At 41.1% G+C, this 24,703-nt stretch overlaps 1 protein-coding gene across 1 annotated transcript in view; it reads left to right on the forward strand.

The window, feature by feature from the left end:
* The window catches only part of LOC132817645 (collagen alpha-3(VI) chain-like), a 159,424-nt gene extending 140,530 nt beyond the window's left edge, over nucleotides 1-18,894 (forward strand). Inside the window, exons 45-52 of the mRNA XM_060828145.1 lie at nucleotides 2,773-2,875; nucleotides 2,970-3,007; nucleotides 5,939-6,193; nucleotides 8,055-8,129; nucleotides 11,511-11,681; nucleotides 11,826-11,876; nucleotides 16,235-16,405; nucleotides 17,875-18,894. Coding sequence (XP_060684128.1) covers nucleotides 2,773-2,875; nucleotides 2,970-3,007; nucleotides 5,939-6,193; nucleotides 8,055-8,129; nucleotides 11,511-11,681; nucleotides 11,826-11,876; nucleotides 16,235-16,405; nucleotides 17,875-17,915 — 905 coding nt within the window. The 3' untranslated portion in view covers nucleotides 17,916-18,894. The remainder of the gene's footprint in view (nucleotides 1-2,772; nucleotides 2,876-2,969; nucleotides 3,008-5,938; nucleotides 6,194-8,054; nucleotides 8,130-11,510; nucleotides 11,682-11,825; nucleotides 11,877-16,234; nucleotides 16,406-17,874) is intronic.
* Nucleotides 18,895-24,703: the final 5,809 nt, after the last annotated feature.

Genomic DNA, 24,703 nt, shown 5'->3' on the forward strand with positions numbered 1-24,703 from the left:
AACCCACCCACTCCCATTCCCCAACCATATTACTCTACATTTCCCCTGCCTAATGCGTCTAACCTACACATCCCTGAACAATATGGGCAATTTAACATGGTCAATTCCTGGGGAGAATGTGCAAACTCCACACAGTCAACCAAGACTGGAATCGAACCCAGATTCCAGGTACTGTAAGGTAACTATGCTAACCACTGAACCACCATGCCACTCACCCTATGCAATGTTCTAAAAGAAAAGATAATTTAGTTCACTCTTGGGATGTGGGTGCTGTTGGCTAGGTCAGAATTGCTCTTGAGATAGTGGTGGTGAGATGCCTTCTTGAACTGCTGCAGTCCATTGGTGTAACAATGAAAATATGATACTAAAGGTTATCAACAATTCTTCATGGTCAGTTTCCTAAACCATGCAACCTAATTCCTTGAGCAAGTTGTATTTATCATTGCACGTTATGAAATAATATAATGCTCTTATGGAGATTTAAATGTCAATGTAATTTTGGTGGAACATTGTTGTCTGAGATCATCAGGTAATCAGAAAAAACATCAATGCAGCCCACAACACCTGACTGTTCCAGGCATTCCAATCCTGACAGTCTTTTTATAATGCGTTGCTAACAAAATCCAGTATTCAACATAGCAAAAGATCCAATCGCATTTTTAAAGTATAAATTTACTATGTTGCTATTGCAAACACAGGCCAGTACTATTAACTGAGTGTGGGAAATGTGATGACTAAAGTAGACTAAAGTAGTCTAATTCCATGGTCCAGGCCCTCAAAGGTGATGCCATTTGTTTAGTTCAGGACAGATTTGATGAATATCTCAAGCTTTTTGTTTGTTTAAAAGTATGTTCACACAATTTGGTTGCCTCTTGCTGAGCCAGCATTTATTACCAATTTGGAAATGGCTTCCAGGATTTTGAACATGACTTTGAACAAACAGGGAAATATTTCCAAGTCAGGATGGTATTAACGGTAAGGATGAACTTGTTGGTGATAACTTTGAAGGGAATTTGAATGAGTGCGTGCCCATCCATTTACTTCCCTTGTCTCTGGACTATTCAATATGCTCCTTATGAGGTCTGATCTCCAAAAATTTAAAACTTCCACAGATCCCGAGCAGATTTTTGTTTCTCTGTTTGAACAACTAAATTATTGTCTTAGTTAGTTTTGTTCTACTTGTTTATGATGCTCAGCAACAATCCCATCGGGATGTGGAGATGACTTAATTAAATACATGTACATCTCCTCACGATTATTCTTCATTCTAACTGAGCATTTTGTTTCCATTGATGCCATTTAAAAATTTTAGCTTTGTGTAATCAGCTCGTGCAAAATCAACTCAGTGCTATCAGTGTTGGAGAAGCTGTTCTGTATTCGCTAGAGTGTTCGCATGCGATATCCTCACCATCTTTAATACCCAGAGAACTCTGGCTGAAACATTTTGCTGGCTAATTCATGTAGAATTGTCAGTTCACACTGTCCTCAACTTTGGGGGAGGAGCATAGGTAAAATCAGGCATCTTGCATTCATCAACAAACATTTTATCATTGGATTTAAAAGAAAAATATCTGTAAAAGCTTGCAGTTTAGTTTCAATATTTAACTGAAAACAAATTGCTACCATGGCGAAGTTAAAGGTTAGGCAAATCAAATGACTGATTTGGTTGGGACCGTGATTCCCATCAATTTATAGCCCAATAAGAGCTAAGTTACAGGCTGGAATGATTAGTGTGGAGAGTGAGCTTCTCAGGGGTGTCCAGTCCATGGGATTAATGTTGCAGATCTTCAAGATGCTCTTGAGTTAATCTTAGTGAGTTGCTACATTCTTATGGATAGTATACACTGCTTACATGTTCATATAATATTTAAAAATCTCATAGTACATACCACAACAAATTAGTTAAATATTATCAAACAGTTTGTTTTCCAGGCTGAATTTTGATTTTAGACCCTTTTTACAAACAGGTTCCTCCTTACCATTTGAACCTTTCATACCCAGAGATACACAGATTTACAAGTGAAAGTTAGAGAATTGAAGTAAATTGAATAAGTCAAACCAAATTAGTCTACTTTAAATTTTCACCAGTTAGAAGGAGATAGGGTTAATTTTGTGGTAATATAGCTCTCAGTGACTTTTAAATATCATCGTACTGTAATCCTAGACCTTGCTTCGGCACCACTTTTAGAGAGAAAACCAAAATGGGGGTAAAGGACAGAAATGTCCTTTTATCTGTTGAGAATCTTTGATTCCTAGTTTTCCTTTTGTATTTCTGGTGCCTTGTGTTGCTGCATGTATTTGTTTTAATTCTTTCCTGTCATTTGCTTCCCATTTCTCCCAAAGATGCATTTTACTGGGATATAGTACCACAGATGCTTAACTAACTCCGTTGCCTCATCCAAACAGCCTAACTTCATATAGCCTGCAACTGGGAGACTATTTAACTCTGATTAGCATCATGCTGAGCCTATTTCTTTTCTCTCTCACTTAGCTGCTGGAAAAGTAGAAAGGATTACTGTATTGTTATACATCATGGAAATGATTCCTGGATTTTTTTTCTATTCCTCAAGAGGTCATCTAGAAATTGAGGTCAACTGCATTAGTCCTTCAATCATTTAATTGGGATCAGTTAACAACCCAAAACCATCTGCTCATTATGGCTCGGTGTTCCATAATCCTATAGACTTTCCCAAGTTCAACACTGAAGGAAACTGTAGGATTTTGATTCAATACTACATGAAAGGAGCTAAAAGAATATTTATTTCTTCACAGCTGAGAATGGGCTTCATCTTCCTCCTGAGCTGCAGAGACATTGTGGATTATTCCAAAGTGACCAGCCCAGCAGTGAAGCATTCGGAGAGTCTCACAAACAACAGTAAGTATAGGTCCACTGCAGAACCTCTGCTTTTTAAAAAATATTTAGTCCTATTTTAGTGAAACTAATCTTTTCTTTCATTTTGTGTGTTTAGCACAAAAGACTTGCCAGCCACCTCAGAAAAACTTAAAGGTAAGTTATTGCCATTATTGAGAGCCATTCGTTTAGGGCAGGACATGCTCAACAGATTCGTTGAAGAAATAATCAACACACTTCAATTTTGCTGATACAGACTCATTTTCCAGGACCTCAAAACTGTGGAAATGCCCCACTTCCCTTCGTCTATCATCATACACTCAACATCCCTTGAAAACCTAAGCTAGGTGTCCCTTCTCTTATTGTCCTGACGTTTATAATTCTCTTGTCAAGGTTGCACCATAAAACCTTAATGATTCCTTTAAGCTTCTGGGTTTTTGTATGGATCTTATCAACCTCCTAAAATCATTACTTAATATTTATAACTCATACATATTTAATCGTAACTTGAAATTTAAGTCTTCCAATGTAATTTAATTTAGTGATGCATCATGATTTGTGAGAAACCTATTATTTTTGACTTGGTACTTTGGAAAGTATAGCGTGTTTTTCTCACTTCTCCTTCCTGAAGTCAGTGCCACATTCCCTTGGGATTCTTTTTGAGCTGGTAGGAAGGTGTGACTGGGATACAAAAAAAATCATATCAGAGTTTTAGCAATGATCATTTGATTCCTTGCTCAAGTATGAATGCAAGTCTTATCTGTAGCTAGCTCCTGACAAAAGTTGAATAAATGTCTGTACAGAGGGATCTGGGCATCCTTGTGCATGTAGCACAAAAAGTTGGTTTGCAGGTGCAGCAAGTAATTAAGAAGGCAATTAGAATATTATCCTTCATTGCTGGAGGAATGGAAGTTAAAAATAGGGCGGTTACACTGCTGCTGTATAGGATGCTAGTGAGACTACACCTGAAGTACTGTGTATAGTTTTGGTTCCTTATCTGAGAAAGAATGTACTGGCACTGGATGGGGTGTAGAGGAGTTTCAGTATATTGATTCTGGATTTGACAGGGTTGGCTTATGAGGAGAGATTGAATAGAGTGGACTATACTCATTAGAATTGAGAAGAATGAGGGGTGATCTTAATGGAACCTATAAGTTTATGAAGGCAATAGATAAGATGGAAACAGGAAGGTTATTTCCACTGATAGGTGAAATTAGAACTAGAGGGGCTTAACTTCAAAATAAAGGGGAGCAGGTTTAGGTGGAACTTCTGACCTCAAAGGGTTGTGAATCTGTGGAATTCCCTGCCCAGTGAAGCAGTTGAAGTTACCCCGTTGAATGTTTTTAGTGTAATGATAAGTAGATATTTGAACAGTAAATGAATTAAAGGTTATGATGAACAGGGGAGTAAGTGGAGCTGAATTCATAAAAAGATCAGTCATGATCTTGTTGAATGGTGACATGGGCTCCTATTTCATCTGTTCTTATGTCAGCAAAGGAAAGAATCCAACAAAGGTGTCTAAATAGTAGTATGTAGATCTACTTGCAACCACTAGCCTCATGTGCCCAGGCATCTTAATCTATGGATAGCAAGGCCAATTAGTGTGATTCCGCTATAACTTCAGATGTGATATGCCTCAGCAGATGATTGATTATGTCGGAGTCTAGTACAGTGACATTTGATGCTTCAAATGACCGAGTTGGGAATTGTAGCTATTAAGTAGCCTGTTAAGGAAATGTTGCCAACCATACCTGCCACCAACTTAAGATTAACAGATATATGAGGAGATGAAAGGTTCAGTAAGCAGAGCTGGAAGTTTTTGCTGCAAACGTTTCGTTCCCTGGCTAGGGAACATCATCAGTGCTATTGGAGCCTCCTGTGAAGCGCTGCTTTGATGTTTCTTCCGGTATTTATCGTGGTTTGTTCTTGCCGCTTCCGGGTGTCAGTTTCAGCTGTAGTAGTTTGTATGTGGGGTCCAGGTCGATGTGTCTGTTGATGGATGTTCTTGCCGTTTCCGGGTGTCAGTTTCAGCTGTAGTTTCAGACAGAGAACAGCCAGGGAATTCCTAGAGGCATGGCATTCATCCACAAACTCCATTAACAGACACATAGACCTGGACCCCATATACAAACCACTACAGCTGAAACTGACACCCGGAAACGGCAAGAACATCCATCAACAGACACATCGACCTGGACCCCACATACAAACTACTACAGCTGAAACTGACACCCGGAAGCGGCAAGAACAAACCACTATAAATACCGGAAGAAACATCAAAGCAGCGCTTCACAGGAGGCTCCAATAGCACTGATGATGTTCCCTAGCCAGGGAACGAAACGTTTGCAGCAAAAACTTCCAGCTCGGCGAACAGAACCACAACAACGGACACCCGAGCTACAAATCTTCAACCAGACGTTCAGTAAGCAGTTTAACTATGTTGGAATCTGGCAGGGAGAAAAAGCTCACTGGCTTATAAATTGTGTTAACTTACCACTGAGAAAGAATATCACAAATCTTTTTGCTATCATATGGCATTTGGGTTAAAAGGAAATAGGTTTCTGAAGGATTAAACAAAGTGGTTGCTGAGATGAGGAGGCCATGCAATCTTGTAATTTTTTGCTTGAGTTTCTTTCATTACTAAATGAAATTAGTGAGTTAGAAAATAAAGTCCATTGTCTTTCCTTTGATTAAAAGTACATCAACATACCTAGTTATGCCTTCTATTTCTTTCTGTCTGATATAGACAGAAAAACCAAATCTGAGCAACAGTGTCCAACAGTTAAGGTGGGTTGTTTTGTGGATGAATAGATTGTTTATTGGCAGGCAGTGGGACCAGAGGACTGCAAAATTGAATAGATATTCAGGAGTTTATATGAGTTGTCCTTAGTAGATTTTCTGCAGTGTGTATAGATGCAGAGTGTAGTTTATTGTCCAGAAAATGCTAGTCATGGTCTGAACGTACCAGGCTGTATGCAGTAATATTATCTTGTTTGTTTTTTTCTGTTTTAAAAGTGAAATATCAAATAGATTTGTTTTTAATATATCTGACTCCTTTCTACTTCTATCTTCGATCTGTTGCTGTAGGCTTGGAATTATCGAGCTTCAGTGTCACAGAAGACAGCATTGTCCTACACGTGGCCCAGACTGAACCTCAACACATTGATAATTATGAGGTTACTGTGGTCAAAGTGAGCGAGAACCTTCTTGTGTCGAAGACAAATGTCAGTGATCCTGTGATCATGCTAAAAGATCTGGAAAGTGGGGAGGAATATAATATCATTGTGATAGGATTCTATCAGTCTAAGGCACAAGCTAATTACGATGGAACATTTACAACCAGTGAGTAATACATTCAATACTAAGCCAACCAAGGTGGCAAATGACTTTTCAACAAATTAATTGAATGGTTTCTGTTCAAATCTGGATTAATATTCAATTGCACCTGAACAAAAAAATGACTTTCTCATCTTACCCAGTATAAACTATTACAATTCAAACACAGGCCATGTTAAGTGTAAATTAAACCCCACATCTATTGTAACCCATTGAGCAGCTGTAAGTCATTGAAATATGCAGCTAAGAGGAGACTATTCAGTCCATCATTCCTGCAGCATTCCTTTGAAAGGGAAACCAAGTTAGTTGTTTCCGTGAAACCTAATAATTTGTTGCATAGATCTGCTTTATGTCATGTTGTCCTTGTTTTTACTTCTGCCAATTATCTTAAAATAAAGTATATCTTGATACTTGTGTATAAAGATGCAGCAGGAAGCTCTTCCAAATTTTTGAGTGACAATGATATAAAACAAAGAACTGCTGAGGATCTAAAACAAAAACAGAAATTCCTGGAGAGAGTCAGCAGGTCTGGCAGTATCTATGGGAAGAAAGTAGAGATAATTTTTTTAAGTTTGGTGACTATTCTTCAGAACTGTTAGTTGTGAGGAAAAGCTGGTATTCATTTTGAAGTGGGGATTGGGAGGCTTGTAGGGTGCAGGGGAATGCGCAGAGGGGATAGGTGGAGATGGACCCCAGAAAGAGAGCTATGAAAGGGGTAGATAAATGAGGAGATAATGAATAGCAGACCAGGACAAACAAAAAGCAAAGAGATAATAAAAGATAAGAGTGAGGAAATGGGTTAGCTGTCTTGAATGCAACCCATTTAATGCGATAATGGGTGGAGGAGTATGTGGGAAGGAGAGATGTGCTAAAAGCAATCTGTGTCATAGCAGAACTGGGTATGGAATGGGTAAAAATCATACAAGGACAGAATCTGGCTCTAAGCCAAATTTGAACTTGATGTTGAGTAGTAAAGGCTGCTGGGTCCCCAAGCAGAAAATGAGATATTATTCTTCAAGTTTGTGCTAACGCTCGCTGGAACACTGCAGCAGACATGTGACAGAAATGTTGGTGTGGGAACATGGTAGTGTGTTGCAATGACTGTGATTGCAAGCTCATTTATTGCAACATTTAGTCTCAGGATTCTGCTCACCTTGGAATTAATTCTGATATTTAATTCACTCTTTCGTGGAGTTGAATAGCATTTGTTGTCAATTCCTATATTGCTCTTGAACTGGAAGATTTTTTGGCTATTCAAGGAGCAGTGAAGAGTCAACTGCATTACTGTGGATCTGGAGTTGCACTTAGGCTGGGTCAGGAAGTCAGCTTTCATTCCATCAAGCATCACACAGAATTTTACAACAAATGACGATAGATACTAATCACAATCGTGTTAGCTCTGATGAAGAGTCTTCCAGACTTGAAATGTTAGCTTGCTCTCTCTTCACCAATGCTGCCTGAACCGCTGTGATCTCCAGCACTTGTTTTAAATTCCAGATTTTGTTTTTTTAATTGAATTTAAATTCCACCAGTGGTGGGACCTGGACCCTCATCTCCAGAATATTTGCCTGAGCCACCATCAGCCCCCTACCTGCATAAGTCAGGCAATTCTGTTCCAATGAACCAGTCACCTAGCAGGAGAAATTTTATCCCTTCTGCAATAATGTACAATGCCATAGATTCTGAGCTCCGTGTAGGCTAGGAACAATTAAACACTTCATATCAGTCAAATAAATTTACTTATTACTTATTAGAAGGGAATCAATCTGTTTAAGATGTCTTTTGCTGCAATGATATACAGTTTGAGTGAGGTGTGAAGCATTTCTTTTTTCGCAAAATTTATATGCTTTCCTTCCAAAATCCCCAGAAAAATCCCCAGAAAAAAGTGTCGAAACCACACCTGATCTCCAGTCTATGGAACCATTAGAGCACCCAGAAACGGGTAAGTGTTAATGCATACTGTTTCTATAAAATGCATAGCAGCAGTGAAATGGAAATTTGTGTGAACATATCACATTCATTCTTGATGTTGAGCTAAAAATATCCCTTGGTTAAACTTTATTTTCATATTGCAAAGTGATATTATAATCCGGTATACAGTGTATATTAAATGATCTCTATCATCATCCATGTGAATTGTACGTTGAAGGTTGCAAAGCACTTATGGTCTTATCGTCTTATGGTGTAATGTAGAGGAGCTGAGTATGATATCGGTGTCCATAGTAATAGTCAGGTTAATCCAGTAGAGCTATGACTGTATTGGTAATGGAAACTGTACAGAGCTGGAATATTACAAGGAGAATGTGTGCTATATAATTATTTTATTGGTCATTGTAAGCTAGGCTAGACACAAATGTCGGGTGACATTGCCATCACACTTTCTATTGTTATCAACTGCTCCCTCTTTTCTAACATCACTCTAATGTTAATATCCTCCCTGCACAGTGTGACCATTTCAACCTTTCCAATCTGGCTCATTATCTCATTTTTTAAAATTCAGCTATGTGGCACATATCCAATGCAGCATAATCATCTGACAGTAACTACTTAGAGACTAAAGCTTCTCACTGTTATAGTATTCCTCATTCTACTTTCCATGCTACACAGTATCTTTCAAAAATCCAAGCCACTGTTTCTTTGCCAAGTGTCATTCCTTGCCCTGAGCAGGAGTGTGAATTGGTCACTAGTTTCATGTGCTTCTTTTACTGTGAGAACAGCTTCATCGAACTGTCAAGTACACAATTTTTGTTATTATTTAGTTGTTTCAGTTATTGCAGATGGAAGAGGCCTTCAGTGTGTAATACTTTCTACATAGCAATAGTATAGAAATTCAACTGCTTTTAATTAAGTAAACCATTCTGGAGTCTTTACAGAAGCATTAATAAATTTGATATGGACCACAAAAGTTAGACTCAGTGGTTAGCACTGCTGCCTCAAAGCACCAGGGACCTGGGTTTGATTCCAGTCTCGGGCGACTGTATGTGGAGTTTGCACATTCTCCCCGTGTCTGTGCGGGTTTCCTCCCATAGTCCAAAGATGTGCAGGTTAGGTGAATTGGCCATGCTAAATTGCCCATAGTGTTCAGGGATGTGTAGGCTAGGTGTGTTAGTCAGGGGAAATGTAGACTAATGGTTGGACACTCTTTGGAGGGTCAGTGTGGAGTTGTTGGGCCAAATGGCCTGTTTGCACACTATAGGGATTCTATTCTAAAAGGAGATATTAAAAAAGGTGACAAAAATCTTGGTCAAACAGGTAGATTCAAGGATCATCATAAAAAGATGAGAGAGATATAAGCTTGTAGAGGAAGTGTTAGGATGTAGTGACTTATGATCTCTTTAAAAAAGTTTTCTGCAGGATGTGGGTGCTATTGCAGTGCCAGCCCCTACCAATTCACAATGACAGATGGTTCAATACGGGTCAGTGCAGGGATCATTGATATTTGCAATTTATATTAATTATTTAAAGTTTGAATTCAACAAAACCATTTCTAAAATTGCAGCTTGGTGGCCAGAGGTATCAATAATATAAAAATGGCAATAAATTGTCAGAAACTTACAGACAGGCATGTAGTTGATCAAGAATTTCAGCAAGTGTGATGCATTATATTTTTGTAAAGTAAAATCCTGAATAAGTTAGAGGAGCGAAGTGATCTGAGGATACGAATGTACAAATCATTAAAAGAAGGCCAATACCTCCACCAAAAGTAATCAAACCAAACAGTAGACAGAGAAAAATTTATAAGTGAGCAAGTATGCTTAACATGTCATTTAAATTTGTTTCAATCACACCTACAATATGGCGATCAAAGCAATATGAATTCTAAAAGGGAGAGGGAGGCAAGAAATAGAATGTACCATGATAATACTTGTCAAGCAAGGATGAACAAGCTAGGTCCCTTTTCGTTTAGCAGAGAAGACTAAAAGGTGTCCTGATGGAGGTCTTTAAGTTGATGACAGGCTTTGATAGAGTAGATATACAGTTTTCACTGAAGGGGAAGAACAAACCTAAAGGCAATCAATGCAAAATATTCATCAAGAAGACAAATACCGAATTCAGAAGAAATATATTTAATCAGCGAGGTTGATATGAAATTTGCTCCCAAGTGGAATGATTAAGAAAAACAATATGGCATTTATGAGAAAAATGGGTAAGCATATGAGGAAGAAAGGAAGAATTAGTCAGGCAGGTAATGTTAAATGAGAAAAGATCACAGTAGCTGATATGGAGCATGAATTGCACATCTGGATAGAACAACTCATTCCTATGTTATATATTGCGCCTAAGTAAGTAGACCTTTAACACATTGATTCCTGAAGAAGAGCTTATGTCCATAACATCAATTCTCCTGCTCCTCGGATGCTACCTGGCCTGCTGTGTTTTTCCAGCACCACACTTTTCAACTCTGGTCTCCAGCATCTGCAGTCCTCACTTTCTCCGACTTTTAACACATATAACTTAGTGATAAATATTGAGGGGCAGGTAGAAACTTGAGTGCTGGCGTAATTACCAGCAATTCCATTTCCAACGGTTATTAACAATGAATCCTCAAGCCAGAATTATTTCAATGGAGTACTCACTCTGACTACAGGAGCTGTTTCATTCTATTTCATTTCTTTGATTTATATTGAACCAAACAGGATTTTCTTACATTGTTATTACATAAATAAATTGGGTAATTTAGTTTGGGCCAGGGATGGCTTACTGGACTAATTATTGTTACATTGCCTGATGTATAATGTTGTAACATACACTTCTTGTTATGTGAGTAAAAGAAAGGCACAAAGTTCCAGTGAATCACTAATATGGCCTGGTAATATTTAACAAAGTTCTTCCGCTGAAATATGCTGCTCTAAAATCACTTAATTTGCAGTCTCGCTGGATTCAGTACAATATAAGGAGATTCAAAAGCTTTGAATACATATGCAGATGGCTGTGAGCCTTTCCATATGTAACAGTCCATGCAGGTCCGCAATGCAATAAACTCCTTGTTGCCGTATATGGACCAGTCAAGGGGCAAGACTCCCTCACAGGCGAAGAGAGATTATTACTACACAGCGCCATTATCTTTTCAGTTACATTTGCTGTCAACCTCTTGAGATAGGTCTCTGTGTCACCAGATAAACTAACTCTGCACTGCTAGTATTACATGAAGTTTGTCTCCTGCAGCGATGTTGCAAAACAAATGAGGAATTTTCCACCATGATGATACCAAACACCAATGGAGTGACAGTAATGACTTTTCAACTTGCATTAGCATTGCCTTATCCCATTTTATTCTAATAGTTTGTGTTAACAATTCATATTTTACACATAAATTTCACAGATCGGTGCATGCTGGATTTTGACGCTGGATCGCAGTGCTTAGAGTATAGTGCAAAATGGTTCTTTGACAGCAAAAACAACATCTGCACTCAGTTCTGGTATGGCGGCTGTGACGGTAATGGTAATAGGTTTGACACAGAAGCTGAGTGCATTACAGAATGCACAAAAACAAGTAAGTAATATAGCCGGGGAGGGAATACACCAAATTGCCTAGAATCAGCACTGTCCGCTGTTCAGTTGTTTTTCTGGCAGATGTTTTAGAGAATGGCTGATTTAAAAAAGATTAAACTGAATACCTCACCATTTTCTTCCACAGTACTAGAAGAAAACATACCAGAACCTAAGCCTGCAGGAATCACATTGTCAGGTAAATGTGACCTACTCTTCATAGCTATCAGCACCTTCACCATCCAACGAAATGAGTGCCTGTTTTGCTCATACTTTTCTGGACAACCTCTGCAGAGGAATAAAGGAGCAGTGAGGAGATTGGGCAAGGCTGAGAGAAAAGTAAATATAAGCAGGGAAAGGGGACCACTCAATGTCCTTTGAGGAGTACAGAAAAGAGACAGAGAGAGAGAAACGTTGAGGTCAACAGAGATCAGGCAGGTCACAGTGATGTGATTGACATATACAAGATCCTGAATCGATCCTGAAAGATGCACTTGGGAAAGATGTTTCCTCTTGTGGGTCAGTCCAAAACTGGCTGGCAATGTTTTAAAATTAGGGCTCACCCTTGTAGGAAAAGATGAGTAAAATATTTCCTCCCAAAGGGTTATGTGACTTTGGAACTCTTGCTCAGAAGGCTGTGCAAGTGGGGTCATTAAGTATTTTTAAGGCGTAGGTAGATTACTTCTTGTTAGACAAGAAAATTGAAGATTACTGGAGATAAGTGGAAATGTGGAGATTTTGATGCAGTGATTTTCATGAATTGTGAAGAAGGTTCAAGAGGCTGAATGGTCAACTTCTGCTCTTACTTTGTATGATCATTTTGACCAATGACAGAAGGTGAAAAACTGCATGGCTGTGTGGGTGTTTGCATGCATATGTGTGTGTGCTTAAATGGGTATGTGAAGAACGAGAGGTGATCTTATAGAAGTGCACAAAATATTTTAAAGGGAGAAACCGAGTAGCTGCAGGTAAGGTGTCTTCCCTGGAAGAGGGTTGATGTGGACTTGATGGGCTGAATGGCCTGCTCCACACTGTAGGAGTTCTATGATCAGTGTTTAAGTTTACATCTGATGCTGATCAATTTTTAATGGCTAAAGGTTATTAAGGGATATGGAGCGAAGAGCAGATTTCTGGAGTTAAATTACAGATCACCCATGATCTAACTGAATGATGAATAGGCTTGAGGGACTGTGGCCTGCTTCTATTCCTATTTTCTTTTATGTACAAATTTAAGGAAGAGATAGCACCATACAATTAGTATAGAGAAATTTTCCCATCGTATGTAACCACATTCTCTGAGGAAAGACTGTTTGATGGAGCAACGTTAAAGGAAGAGGAGAAATTGAGGATTGCAGATGCTGGAGATCAGAGCTGAAAATGTGTTGCTGGAAAAGTGCAGCAGGTCAGGCAGCATCCAAAGAGCAGGAGAATCGACGTTTCGGGCATGAGCCTTCTTCCTGAAGAAGGGCTCATGCTCGAAACGTCTATTCTCCTGCCCTTTGTATGGTGCCTGACCTGCTGCACTTTTCCAGCAACACATTTTCAGCAATGTTAAAGGAACTCTGCATCACACCTAAAGAATTGTATTCCCCACCAAGAGTATAAGAAGTTGGCAAGGAGAGGTGGTTAACAATAACTTAATCCCCAACATGTAACCTGACATGATCAGATCAGCCAATTGCATTTCTTCATTCCATGAATTTTAATGCAAAGTAAAATCAGGCACATGCAACATAGCCAATTTGACTACACCAGTCTCCCACTACCAACGTTAATTTCCAGATGCCTAGAAGACAATTCTGTATTAAAGATGAAAAAGTGACTGTAACTGATTGAAGATTAGGTGATAGGGCAGTTCTAATGAAGTTTTACTCTGTGTCAACTCTTTATTGGAGCTGAGCTGGATTGGCTAAATACTGACATTGGATGCAGAATATGTAAAACACGGTGTTTGTGCCACCTCTCACCCTAACAATGGGAAGAATTTGAAAAGATGTTGGATGCTGTGCTGGAACTGGTACTGTGCACACCTCAGAATAATTGTTATGAGACTGTCTGGTTGGTGGGAAGACTTATTGTTATGAGTCCAAGGGGTTATAGATAGGTTGAACGAGTGGGCAAAAACTTACAGATGGAGTTTAATTAGGAAAGTGTGAAGTCTTGCACTTTGATAGGAAGAACCAAAAGGCCGGCTATTGTTTAAATGGAGAAAGACTCCAAAGAAATATCGTGCAGAGGGTTATGGGTGTTCTTGTGCATGAAACACAAGAAGTTAGCTTGTGGATGCAGCAAGTAATTAGAAGAACAAATGGAATATTGGCCTTTATTGCTAGCAGTTTGGAGTTTAAAGTAGGGAAGTATTGTCACAACTGTACAGGACACTGTACAGGATTCCTGATGAAGGATTTTTGCCCGAAACATTGATTTTCCTGCTCCTCGGATGCTGCCTGACCTGCTGTGCTTTTCCAGCACCACTCTAATCCAGACTCTGGTTTCCAGCATCTGCAGTCCTCGTATTTACCTACTGTACAGGATGTTTGTGAACCTGCACAGTTTTGGTCTCTTTACTTAAAGAGGAATAGATGGCAATGGAGATTGACTGAGCTAATTCTTGGAATGAAGGGATTGACAGCCTGATGAAGGGCTTTTGCCCGAAACATCGATTTTCCTGCTCCTCAGATGCTGCCTGACCTGCTGTGCTTTTCCAGCACCACTTTAATCTTGACTCTTATCTCCAGCATCTGCAGTATCCACTTCTGCCACACTAAACAGGTTAGTGCTATTATTCATTAGAGATAGGAAGAATGAGGATCTTATTAAAACATACAAGATTCTGAGGGGGCTTGGCAAGATAAATGTTGGGAGGTGTTTTCTTCAGTAGGGTAATCTTGAACTAGGTGACTCAGTAACATTATAAGTGAGTACTCATTTAAAGTTGAGTTGTGAAAGAGTATCTTCTCACAGAGGTAATGAATGTTTGAAATTCTCAATTCCAGAGCAAGGTGGAGGCTAGGACACTGAAAGTATTCAAAAACAAAATAGTTTGCTTTTTGAAATGTTGGGAAGTCAAGGGCAATGAGGAACTGGCCCAAAAGATGATTGTCACTCTTGGTCTTAATGTTGCACTAACCCTTAAATAAAATAGGATCTGCCAGAACTTAGGGCAGGACTTCTCAATCCAAAATATGGCTCTGAACCACTTAAGCAGATGTTGGATCAGATGAACAAAACAGAGATACAAACATAGGATTTGATACATCTTATAGCAAAAGAGAGATAAGTCCTAAGTAGTATCAAAAAGCAATGTGAAGGTTTCAGGAGAAGGTTGCATTGCACAGAAAGCCAACACCACAGCCTCTAACAATGTGAAGCAATTTGAAATTAGGGATGCACAAGAGACCAGAATAGGAGGAGGGCAGATATCTTGAAGGGTTTTGGTCCTGAAGAGGATTACAGAGGAAAGGATACGCAAGAATAAGGAGGAGGTTGAAAATGAGGGTGTAAATAGCTAAACAGACGCAATACTTAACCTGAAATCTGTCCAGGTGAGCAATCACAGAGGTATTGTGTGGAAAAGATTTTGTGTACACTAAGACATGGGCCGAAGATCAAGGGGTGAAGTGCATTTGAACAATGTTGATATTTCTGCAGTAAGTGCTGCTGTATTACTACTTCATGGATATTCACTGTAGAAATAAAATTGTACAGGTCAGGAAGCTTAACTGATATTTGATGAAAGACTTTGGAGAGGAGATTAGTCAGAGCTTTGTTCTGTGTAACAATTTTTTTTTTGTTTTTCATTCATGGGACGTGGCTGTCGCTGGTTGGGCCAGCATTTATTGTCTCTCATTAGTTACAAAAGGTTGTCATGGGTGCCTTCTTGAATTGCAATCATTTTTGGTGTGGATACATCCACAATGATGTTAAAGAGGGAATTCCAGGATTTTGACCAGGTGGCAATGAAGGAACAGCAATATCTTTCCAATTTAGGATGATGAGTGGCTTGGAGGGGAACTTATGTGTGACTTTCCCATGTATCTTCTGTCCTAGTCATTCCAGATGGTAGTGGTTGTGGGTTCAGAAAATGTTGTCTAATGGGCTTTTGTGCATTTCTATAGTGCATCTTGCAGATGGTGCACAGTGTTGCAACTTAGCATTGGTAGTGGAGGGAGTGAGGATTGAATCTTAGCAGAAGTAGACTAGGTGTCATTTTGGGTAAGCTTATGACTTGTGTCTTGTACATCATGGACGAGCTTTGGGGAGCCAAGAGGTGAGTTACTTATTGCTGGATTCCTAGCCTCTGAGCTGCTCTTGTAGTCACAATATTTATATGGCTACTCCAGTTCAGTGTTTGATCAATAGTAACCCCCAGAATGTTGATAGTAGGGGATTCAGCGACGGTAATGCCATTGAATATTGGTTAGATTCTCTCTTGTTGGAAACACTTTTTCTTTTCCATCCCTCATCCATCTAAGTTGGTACATATACACAAATTTAAATTCTCTTATGCTCTGCTCAGTTGTTTAACATTCACCTTTATTACATATGTTTTCACAGTTAAAGATATATGTCAACTACGTCGGGATGAGGGAAATTGCCGAAATTTTTCCCTTAAGTGGTACTATGATGTAAAGACTAAAACGTGCACACGGTTCTGGTATGGTGGATGCAATGGAAATGCAAACCGGTTCAATACGCAGGATGAATGTACAAAGGCGTGTGCTGAAGGTAAGCAATTTGCAGTGCCAATGCAGGGCAGCATAATCGGAACCAAATCTCTCTGCCTAGCTCTATTATTAAATTCTACAAAGCTATTGTAGAATTGAAAATCCGTGAGAATCACTAAAGATCTAGCAATGCCTCTGGGAGGTCAGAACTAGAGAGGAAACTGGTGCCCATTAACATGTCAGATATAACATTTTACAGAACACGGTACAGTAACAATTTGAAGGATACAATCGGGTAAAATAATTGGAGGATTTAGTTCTCACCTTCATATTTCTCATGAAAACATAGACAGAATGACAGTGGGCCCAGGGTTTTAACCTCTTGCATCAATTTATATGTAAACAACTACTAAGAGCATTTATTCTTTTGCCCAAAAGATTAATTCTAAAATGGCATGCTACAAAATGTGTTTGTTTCTAAGTAGAGGTACATTCTATGCTTTTTCTTGAACTAAAACCATTGTGTAAATTAGATGCAGATTAAATGTCCATGTATTCTGCCCTAACAAACTCTCTAGTCCCAATATCAGTCCCAGAATAACACTACATCAAAGTGAAATTTCCACCTGCTTAGATACATTGACGAGTTAAAGAGTAATGATTTCCTTTACTTATAACCGTAACTTGTTGTCTGAACAGAAGCAAGAAAACATTCAGATACATCAAGGTGGAGACATGATTATAACTGTATCTATCATAATGATGTATAACATTAATGACGACTATAAAACTCATAGTTAGAGGGAAAAATTAAACATGGATTGAGAAAATGTTTAGATAACTAACTGTTCAATTAAATTGGTCTTCAAACAATTTAAAAACAAACAGAACACCAAATCATTTTTTTTTGTAGACATTGTCTGTTGTAAATGACAAATTTAAAGGAATAGAGGACAGATAGATCAATGAAACTTATCTGGGAAATGTAACTCGAGTAGGCAAAGAGTATATTTTTCAAGAATTTGTTGAACAGCTCTGAAGATGGAGAAACCAGAAGCCAGTATATACATGAATAAAAAGGGTTTAGAGGGATATGTGGCAAATGCTGACAAATGGAACTAGATTAATTTAGGATCTCTGGTTGGCATGGACAAGTTGGACTGAAGGGTTTGTTTCTGAGCTGTACATCTCTATGACTCTATATACACCTTCTTCTGCACTATATGCGAATAAAGTGCATTCCATATACTCTCCCATCAAGTGTCCCATTCTTGTGCAACATGAATTATTGTGAACCACAGAATGAAGGAGGTTGAGTACAGTTGACCTAGTAGAGCCATCTTAAAACAAGATTCCCAAAGTTATGTACTGTTCCCAAAATATCCCTCCTTTTGCTTGACTTTCAAATTGTCAATTAAGCCCATCTAACTTATGTTTATGTGCTACAGTTATTTTTAGTCAACTGCTCCAGTTATGCACACAGGTACTTTTAAAGAAAGGAATATAAAATACTTTTTTGTTGTTTTTAAGGACTGATTCAAACCAGAATGGTAACTTCAATGGGAACGTAAGTGAAATGGAACCTATGCCCTACATATACCTCTGATCGGAGCCAGTGTCTACAGGCTGCCATCAATCCCAATATGCTAAAGGTTCAACAGATACCTTGCACTGTATTTCCAATAGCTTTCATTAATCAAATGTTGAAGAGTTTGAAACCTTTTAAAGCTGCATGTTATAATGGTGCTATCTTTGAGTCTGGGTGCTAACTTTATGTGGACATAATGTGTCCACTTTTGCATACATAGACATCTATACAGCTTGTTACTCTAGTCTGTTTGTTTTACATTTTCTCATACCTAATATGAACATTTCTAACCTTCACATCACTTAATTGTAAAAAAAAATTGTAACTGACTAAGTGGCACTATAATAATTTTTTTATATAAAAATACATGATTTACACAGAACAAAATCTTATACGAATCACTTTGGGATAAAATTATATTAAAACAAGCTTTCATTGTATGTATATGCTTTGAACTTTTTTTAAAGGAGGGTGAATTATTACAGTGTTAGTTCACTAGCTAAAATAAGACATATACCCACAAGACATGTAAAAATTCAACATGTGGATACTCAATTGCAAAAGTAACCTAAAAAAAATTCTCTTATTCAAGAAAGTTTTACAGTGAGATTTTAAAAGAGTTGCTCTATCTTGTTAAAAATTTCTCCCTGTACTGGCTCTCATGAGGAAAAATTGTAATTTAATGTACTTTGTAAACGTTTCTAATTTTGGAATTGTAATGGATTATGTACATATAAGCAATTTCCAACCGTGAGCTGTTTGGCACCTTGAAAAGACAACATAAGAACCCTTTTAGGAATACTACTGGGATTAAACTTTAATCTAGTTTACTTTCAATTCCTAGGCTTTAATGTATCAATCATTTGTAAGGTGTTGTATTTTTATGACATTGTTATATTGTAAGACTTTAATAAAGATAGAAATGAGAAACTTTCTAATAAAATGGTTCTTAAACTTGGAAATTTATGTCTTCCGGTTGTTGATTTCCACTGTCTGTCCACAGGTGCTGCCAACTTGTTAAGTTTCTCCAGAAACTTCAATGTTTTTGCTGCTGGTGTTGTTCATTTCTGTTGATTTTAGAGTTCTTGAGTTGAACAAAATACCAGAATGAAAAATGTACCTACTATCAATATTACACACAGGCCATAGAATTACACCAAAACTGATCATTGAACCCAACCAGTCCATGCTGGCATTTGAGCTTCATTTGAATCTCTCCATTCTTTTTCTCATCAAAAACTACAATTTCCTCCCTCAATTCATCTATATTTTTGCCCCCTTTGGCAGCAAGTTCATATTCCCACCACTCTAACATTTTTATTTTCTGAATTCTGTTTTGGATTTCTTGGTGTCAGTCTTATGTTGTTGGTGCCCCTCAACTATTCCAGAATCTTCCACAGGCCTGTCGGACGCCATTACACATGTGGCCTCCGCAGCGCCCACGGCACCAAAGGCCGCCGCCGACCGTGACGTCACTTCCGCCCCCACCGACCTCGGAGCCCCCGCGATCGCCGCCCCAACAACTGCCCCGGTGACCACCACACACACAACCACTTCCATGATCGCCGACGGACCCGCGACCCACGCGGCCACCGGGAATGACCACCACTCCTCCGTCGCCGCAACCATTTCCGCCCCTCCGGTTGCCGTCGGCGCAGCCACTTCCGCCCCCACTGACATCACTAACCTGCAGGAGCACAAATCCTCAGGTTTCCCCGCCCCCACGCCGTCTTTCGTCACTACGCATAACCCCGCCCCCACGCCGTCTCCCGTCGCTTCATGTAACCCCGCCCCCACGCTTATTTCCGTCACGACGCATGACCCCGCCCCCACGTCGAGCAACGTCACCACATCTAACTCCGCCCCTACTTCGATCTCTGTCCCCGCCCCCTAACCCCGCCCCCAGCTCCAGCTCCAGCTCCAGTCCTACACCAGGTCCTAGCTCCCAGCCTTGCCGGATTTTCACCATCCCTCCAGATCTCCCCCTCTCTGAGGATGAAAGATCAGTCCTCAGCAGGGGCCTCACCTTCATTCCCCTACACCCTCGGATTAATGAGTTCAACACGCGGCGAGATATTGAACAATTCTTCCGCCGCCTTCGCCTCCGTGCCTACTTTCACAACCAAGACTCCCGTCCACCCTCTGACGACCCCTTCTCCCGCCTCCAACACACCCCATCCACCTGGACACCCCGTGCTGGCCTCCTACCCGCCCTCGACCTCTTTATAGCCAACTGCCGCCGTGACATCAACCGACTCAACCTGTCCACCCCTCTCACCCACTCCAACCTCTCACCCTCAGAACGTGCAGCCCTCCACTCCCTCCGCTCCAATCCCAACCTCACCATCAAACCCGCAGACAAGGGAGGCGCGGTGGTAGTTTGGCGCACTGACCTGTACACCGCTGAAGCCAAACGCCAGCTCGCGGACGCCTCCTCTTATCGCCCCCTTGACCACGACCCCACCTCCCACCACCAAACCATCATCTCCCAGACCATCCAGGACCTCATCACCTCAGGGGATCTCCCATCCACCGCCTCCAACCTCATAGTCCCACAACCCCGCACCGCCCGTTTCTACCTCCTGCCCAAAATCCACAAACCTGCCTGCCCCGGCCGACCCATTGTCTCAGCCTGCTCCTGCCCCACCGAACTCATCTCCCAATACCTCGACACGGTCCTGTCCCCTTTAGTCCAAGAACTCCCCACCTACGTTCGGGACACCACCCACGCCCTCCACCTCCTCCAGGATTTTCGCTTCCCCGGTCCCCAACGCCTTATTTTCACTATGGACATCCAGTCCCTGTACACCTCCATCCCCCATCACGAAGGACTCAAAGCCCTCCGCTTCTTCCTTTCCCGCCGCACCAACCAGTACCCTTCCACTGACACCCTCCTTCGACTGACTGAACTGGTCCTCACCCTGAATAACTTCTCTTTTCAATCCTCCCACTTCCTCCAAACTAAAGGAGTTGCCATGGGCACCCGCATGGGCCCCAGCTATGCCTGCCTCTTCGTAGGATATGTGGAACAGTCCATCTTCCGCAACTACACTGGCACCAGCCCCCACCTTTTCCTCCGCTACATCGATGACTGTATCGGCGCTGCCTCGTGCTCCCACGAGGAGGTTGAACAGTTCATCAACTTTACTAACACCTTCCATCCTGACCTGAAATTCACCTGGACTGTCTCAGACTCCTCCCTCCCCTTCCTAGACCTTTCCTTTTCTATCTTGGGCGACCGACTCAACACAGACATCTATTATAAACCGACTGACTCCCACAGCTACCTGGACTACACCTCCTCCCACCCTGCCCCCTGTAAAAACGCCATCCCATATTCCCAATTCCTTCGTCTCCGCCGCATCTGCTCCCAGGAGGACCAATTCCAACACCGCACAGCCCAGATGGCCTCCTTCTTCAAGGACCACAGATTCCCCCCAGACGTGATCGACGATGCCCTCCACCGCATCTCCTCCACTTCCCGCTCCTCCGCCCTTGAGCCCCGCTCCTCCAGCCGCCACCAAGACAGAACCCCACTGGTTCTCACCTACCACCCCACCAACCTGCGCATACAACGTATCATCCGCCGCCATTTCCGCCACCTCCAAACGGACCCCACCACCAAGGATATATTTCCCTCCCCTCCCCTATCAGCGTTCCGCAAGGACCACTCCCTTCGTGACTCCCTTGTCAGATCCACACCCCCCACCAACCCAACCTCCACCCCCGGCACCTTCCCCTGCAACCGCAGGAAATGTAAAACTTGCGCCCACACCTCTACACTCACTTCCCTCCAAGGCCCCAAGGGATCCTTCCATATCCGCCACAAGTTCACCTGTACCTCCACACACATCATCTATTGCATCCGCTGCACCCGATGTGGCCTCCTCTATATTGGTGAGACAGGCCGCTTACTTGCGGAATGCTTCAGAGAACACCTCTGGGCCGCCCGAACCAACCAACCCAATCACCCCGTGGCTCAACACTTTAACTCCCCCTCCCACTCCACCGAGGACATGCAGGTCCTTGGACTCCTCCACCGGCAGAACATAACAACACGATGGCTGGAGGAGGAGCGCCTCATCTTCCGCCTGGGAACCCTCCAACCACAAGGTATGAATTCAGATTTCTCCAGCTTCCTCATTTCCCCTCCCCCCACCTTGTCTCAGTCGGTTCCCTCAACTCAGCACCGCCCTCCTAACCTGCAATCCTCTTCCTGACCTCTCCGCCCCCACCCCACTCCGGCCTATCACCCTCACCTTGACCTCCTTCCACCTATCCCACCTCCATCGCCCCTCCCCCTAGTCCCTCCTCCCTACCTTTTATCTCAGCCTGCTTGGCTCTCTCTCTCTTATTCCTGATGAAGGGCTTATGCTCGAAACGTCGAATTCTCTATTCCTGAGATGCTGCCTAACCTGCTGTGCTTTGACCAGCAACACATTTGCAGCTGTGATCTCCAGCATCTGCAGATCTCATTTTTTACTCGTATAGTTACATTCTTCCCCACAGGACGAACTATTTTATTTGATATCAAAACCTTTCATGATTTTAAAGTCCCTTACTGTGTTACACATTTCTCTAACTCTTCTTGAAGGAAGAGATCCAATTGATTATTCATCATATTTCTCATATCTAGGTATTCTTTGAATCTTCATTGACTATTTTATTATATTTTCCATCATTGAACTTCATAACTGTAGATATTATGTTAGCCAACTGGATTAGCCAACTCTGGCGCTGCACATTTTAGGGGATTTTTAAATATGTATGGCAATACTTCTTCCAACTCTTTCCTGGATTCTCTCAAAATGGATGCAATCCACCAAGACCAGAAATTTTAATCTGTTCAAGGAGGATTGTAGAGTCATAGAATAGTTATAGCACAGAAGGAAGTCATTCAGCCAGTAATATCTGTTCTATCTCTCTGAAAGAATTGTTGACATATTGCAAATCTCCCCCCTTCTCCGAAAGCCCTGCATACATTTCTTTATAGGTATTAATCCAATGTCTCAGTTGAACCTGCCTCCCGCACGTTCTCACACTGGCATTTTACGATATTAAGCACTCACTGCCTGAAGAAGTTGTTCCTCATGTCACCATTGTTCCTTTTGCCAATTGCCTTAAATCTGTGCCCAGGTTATCAATGATTGAAGTACGTCTACCAAATCTTCTCTTCACCGTCTTTTCTCAAGAGAAAACAGCCTTAGCTTCTGCAGTTTATCTGGTCCATTAAAGTTCCTCGTCCCTGGAACGATTGCCATGAATCTATTCTGCATTTTCTCCAATGCCATCACATCCTCCTAAAGTGTGGTGTGCAGGGTTGGACACAATAATCCAGTTGAAATAGAAACAGTGTTTCCTGTAAGTTTGTTTTCTTTATTCAATCATCAGATGTGGACAACACCAGTCAGGCCAGCATTTCTTGCCACATTTCTAACTGCCTTTGAACTGAATGGCTTGTTGGGCCATTTCAGGAGCAGTTAAGAGTCAAACACATTTCTGAAGATCTGGAGTTACATGTAACCCAGAATGGGTAAGAGTGAGATTCAATTGTATTATTACAATAAAATTACTGAAACATCAGGTGGAATCTTTTTAGGAGCTTGAATGACATGGTATACAATGAGAAATGTGACAGATTCACAATCAGCGATGCCTATCTCTATATCAGAGACAAATTGTTGCATCTTTTTTACAGAGTCCAAGGCAGTAAGATGTCATTATCTCTTGGCAGTGATGATTTGCCTATTAGGAGATTGTTGCCTATTAACAACCTTATTGATTGCACACCATGCATCATTAATATGCAGCCTCTTTCTTACGATACCCTGTTAGCAAACTAGACATAGAATTCTCGATGTGGAACTCAGGTAACTTCAGCTCACCACTGGCTGCAAAGAGGTTCCAGGTTGAACATGAAGCATCAACAATTCAGAGCATGATCATGTACACCAGCTAGATGCATCCCAGATCCAAAGACATTGGTTTCAAATGAGCCTGTCTTGAAAAACCCTTCAAGTAGACCCTTCAAGTCCACTTTTTTTTTAAAAATTCACTGACTCGGCCAGCATTTATTACCCATCCCTAGTTGCCCTTAAGAAAGTGGTTCATTAACCACTGTAGTCCATTTGGTGCATGTTGATCAACAATGCTGATAGGGAGAGAATCCAGAATTTTGTCCTAATGACAATGTCAGGAAGGTGAGCATGGTGAGTGGCTTGGAGGGGAGCATGCAGGTAGTTGTGTTCTCATATTATCTGCTGCCCTTACATGTGGTCATGTACTGAAGTGAGCTGTCTTAGGACTTTTGATGAATATCTTCAGAGCATCTTGTGAATGGGACACATTGCTGAGTGTGTGACACACTACTGAGCCTGGGTGGAGGAGGGAGTGGATATCTGTGGATGTAGTGACAAAGTGGGCTGCTTTGTCGTGGATGGTATGAGGCTTCTTGTGTATTCTACACTTCAATATTGCACCTCGGGCTGCACCAGTAACCATCATCCTAATGCTGCTTCCCTGCTTTATCTTGCTTTGCCTTGCCTTGCTTTCTTTATGCTTTGCCTCTCAGTCAGATTCACAATTCTGCAATATTGCACAGTCACAAAATTGTCATTGCCGGTAGTAGTCCTCAGCCAAGTCAAGGGAAATAACCTTCAGTCAGGGGCGGTCAGCACACTAAATTAAGGCTAACCTTTCATACTGAAATAACTGCATAGAGGCTAGTATCCCGTCACCAAGTCACACTTTATTTACTTTTGCATAATGCAC

This window comes from Hemiscyllium ocellatum, chromosome 7 (assembly GCF_020745735.1).
Source record: "Hemiscyllium ocellatum isolate sHemOce1 chromosome 7, sHemOce1.pat.X.cur, whole genome shotgun sequence".
In the NCBI taxonomy this organism is placed as follows: Eukaryota; Metazoa; Chordata; class Chondrichthyes; order Orectolobiformes; family Hemiscylliidae; genus Hemiscyllium; species Hemiscyllium ocellatum.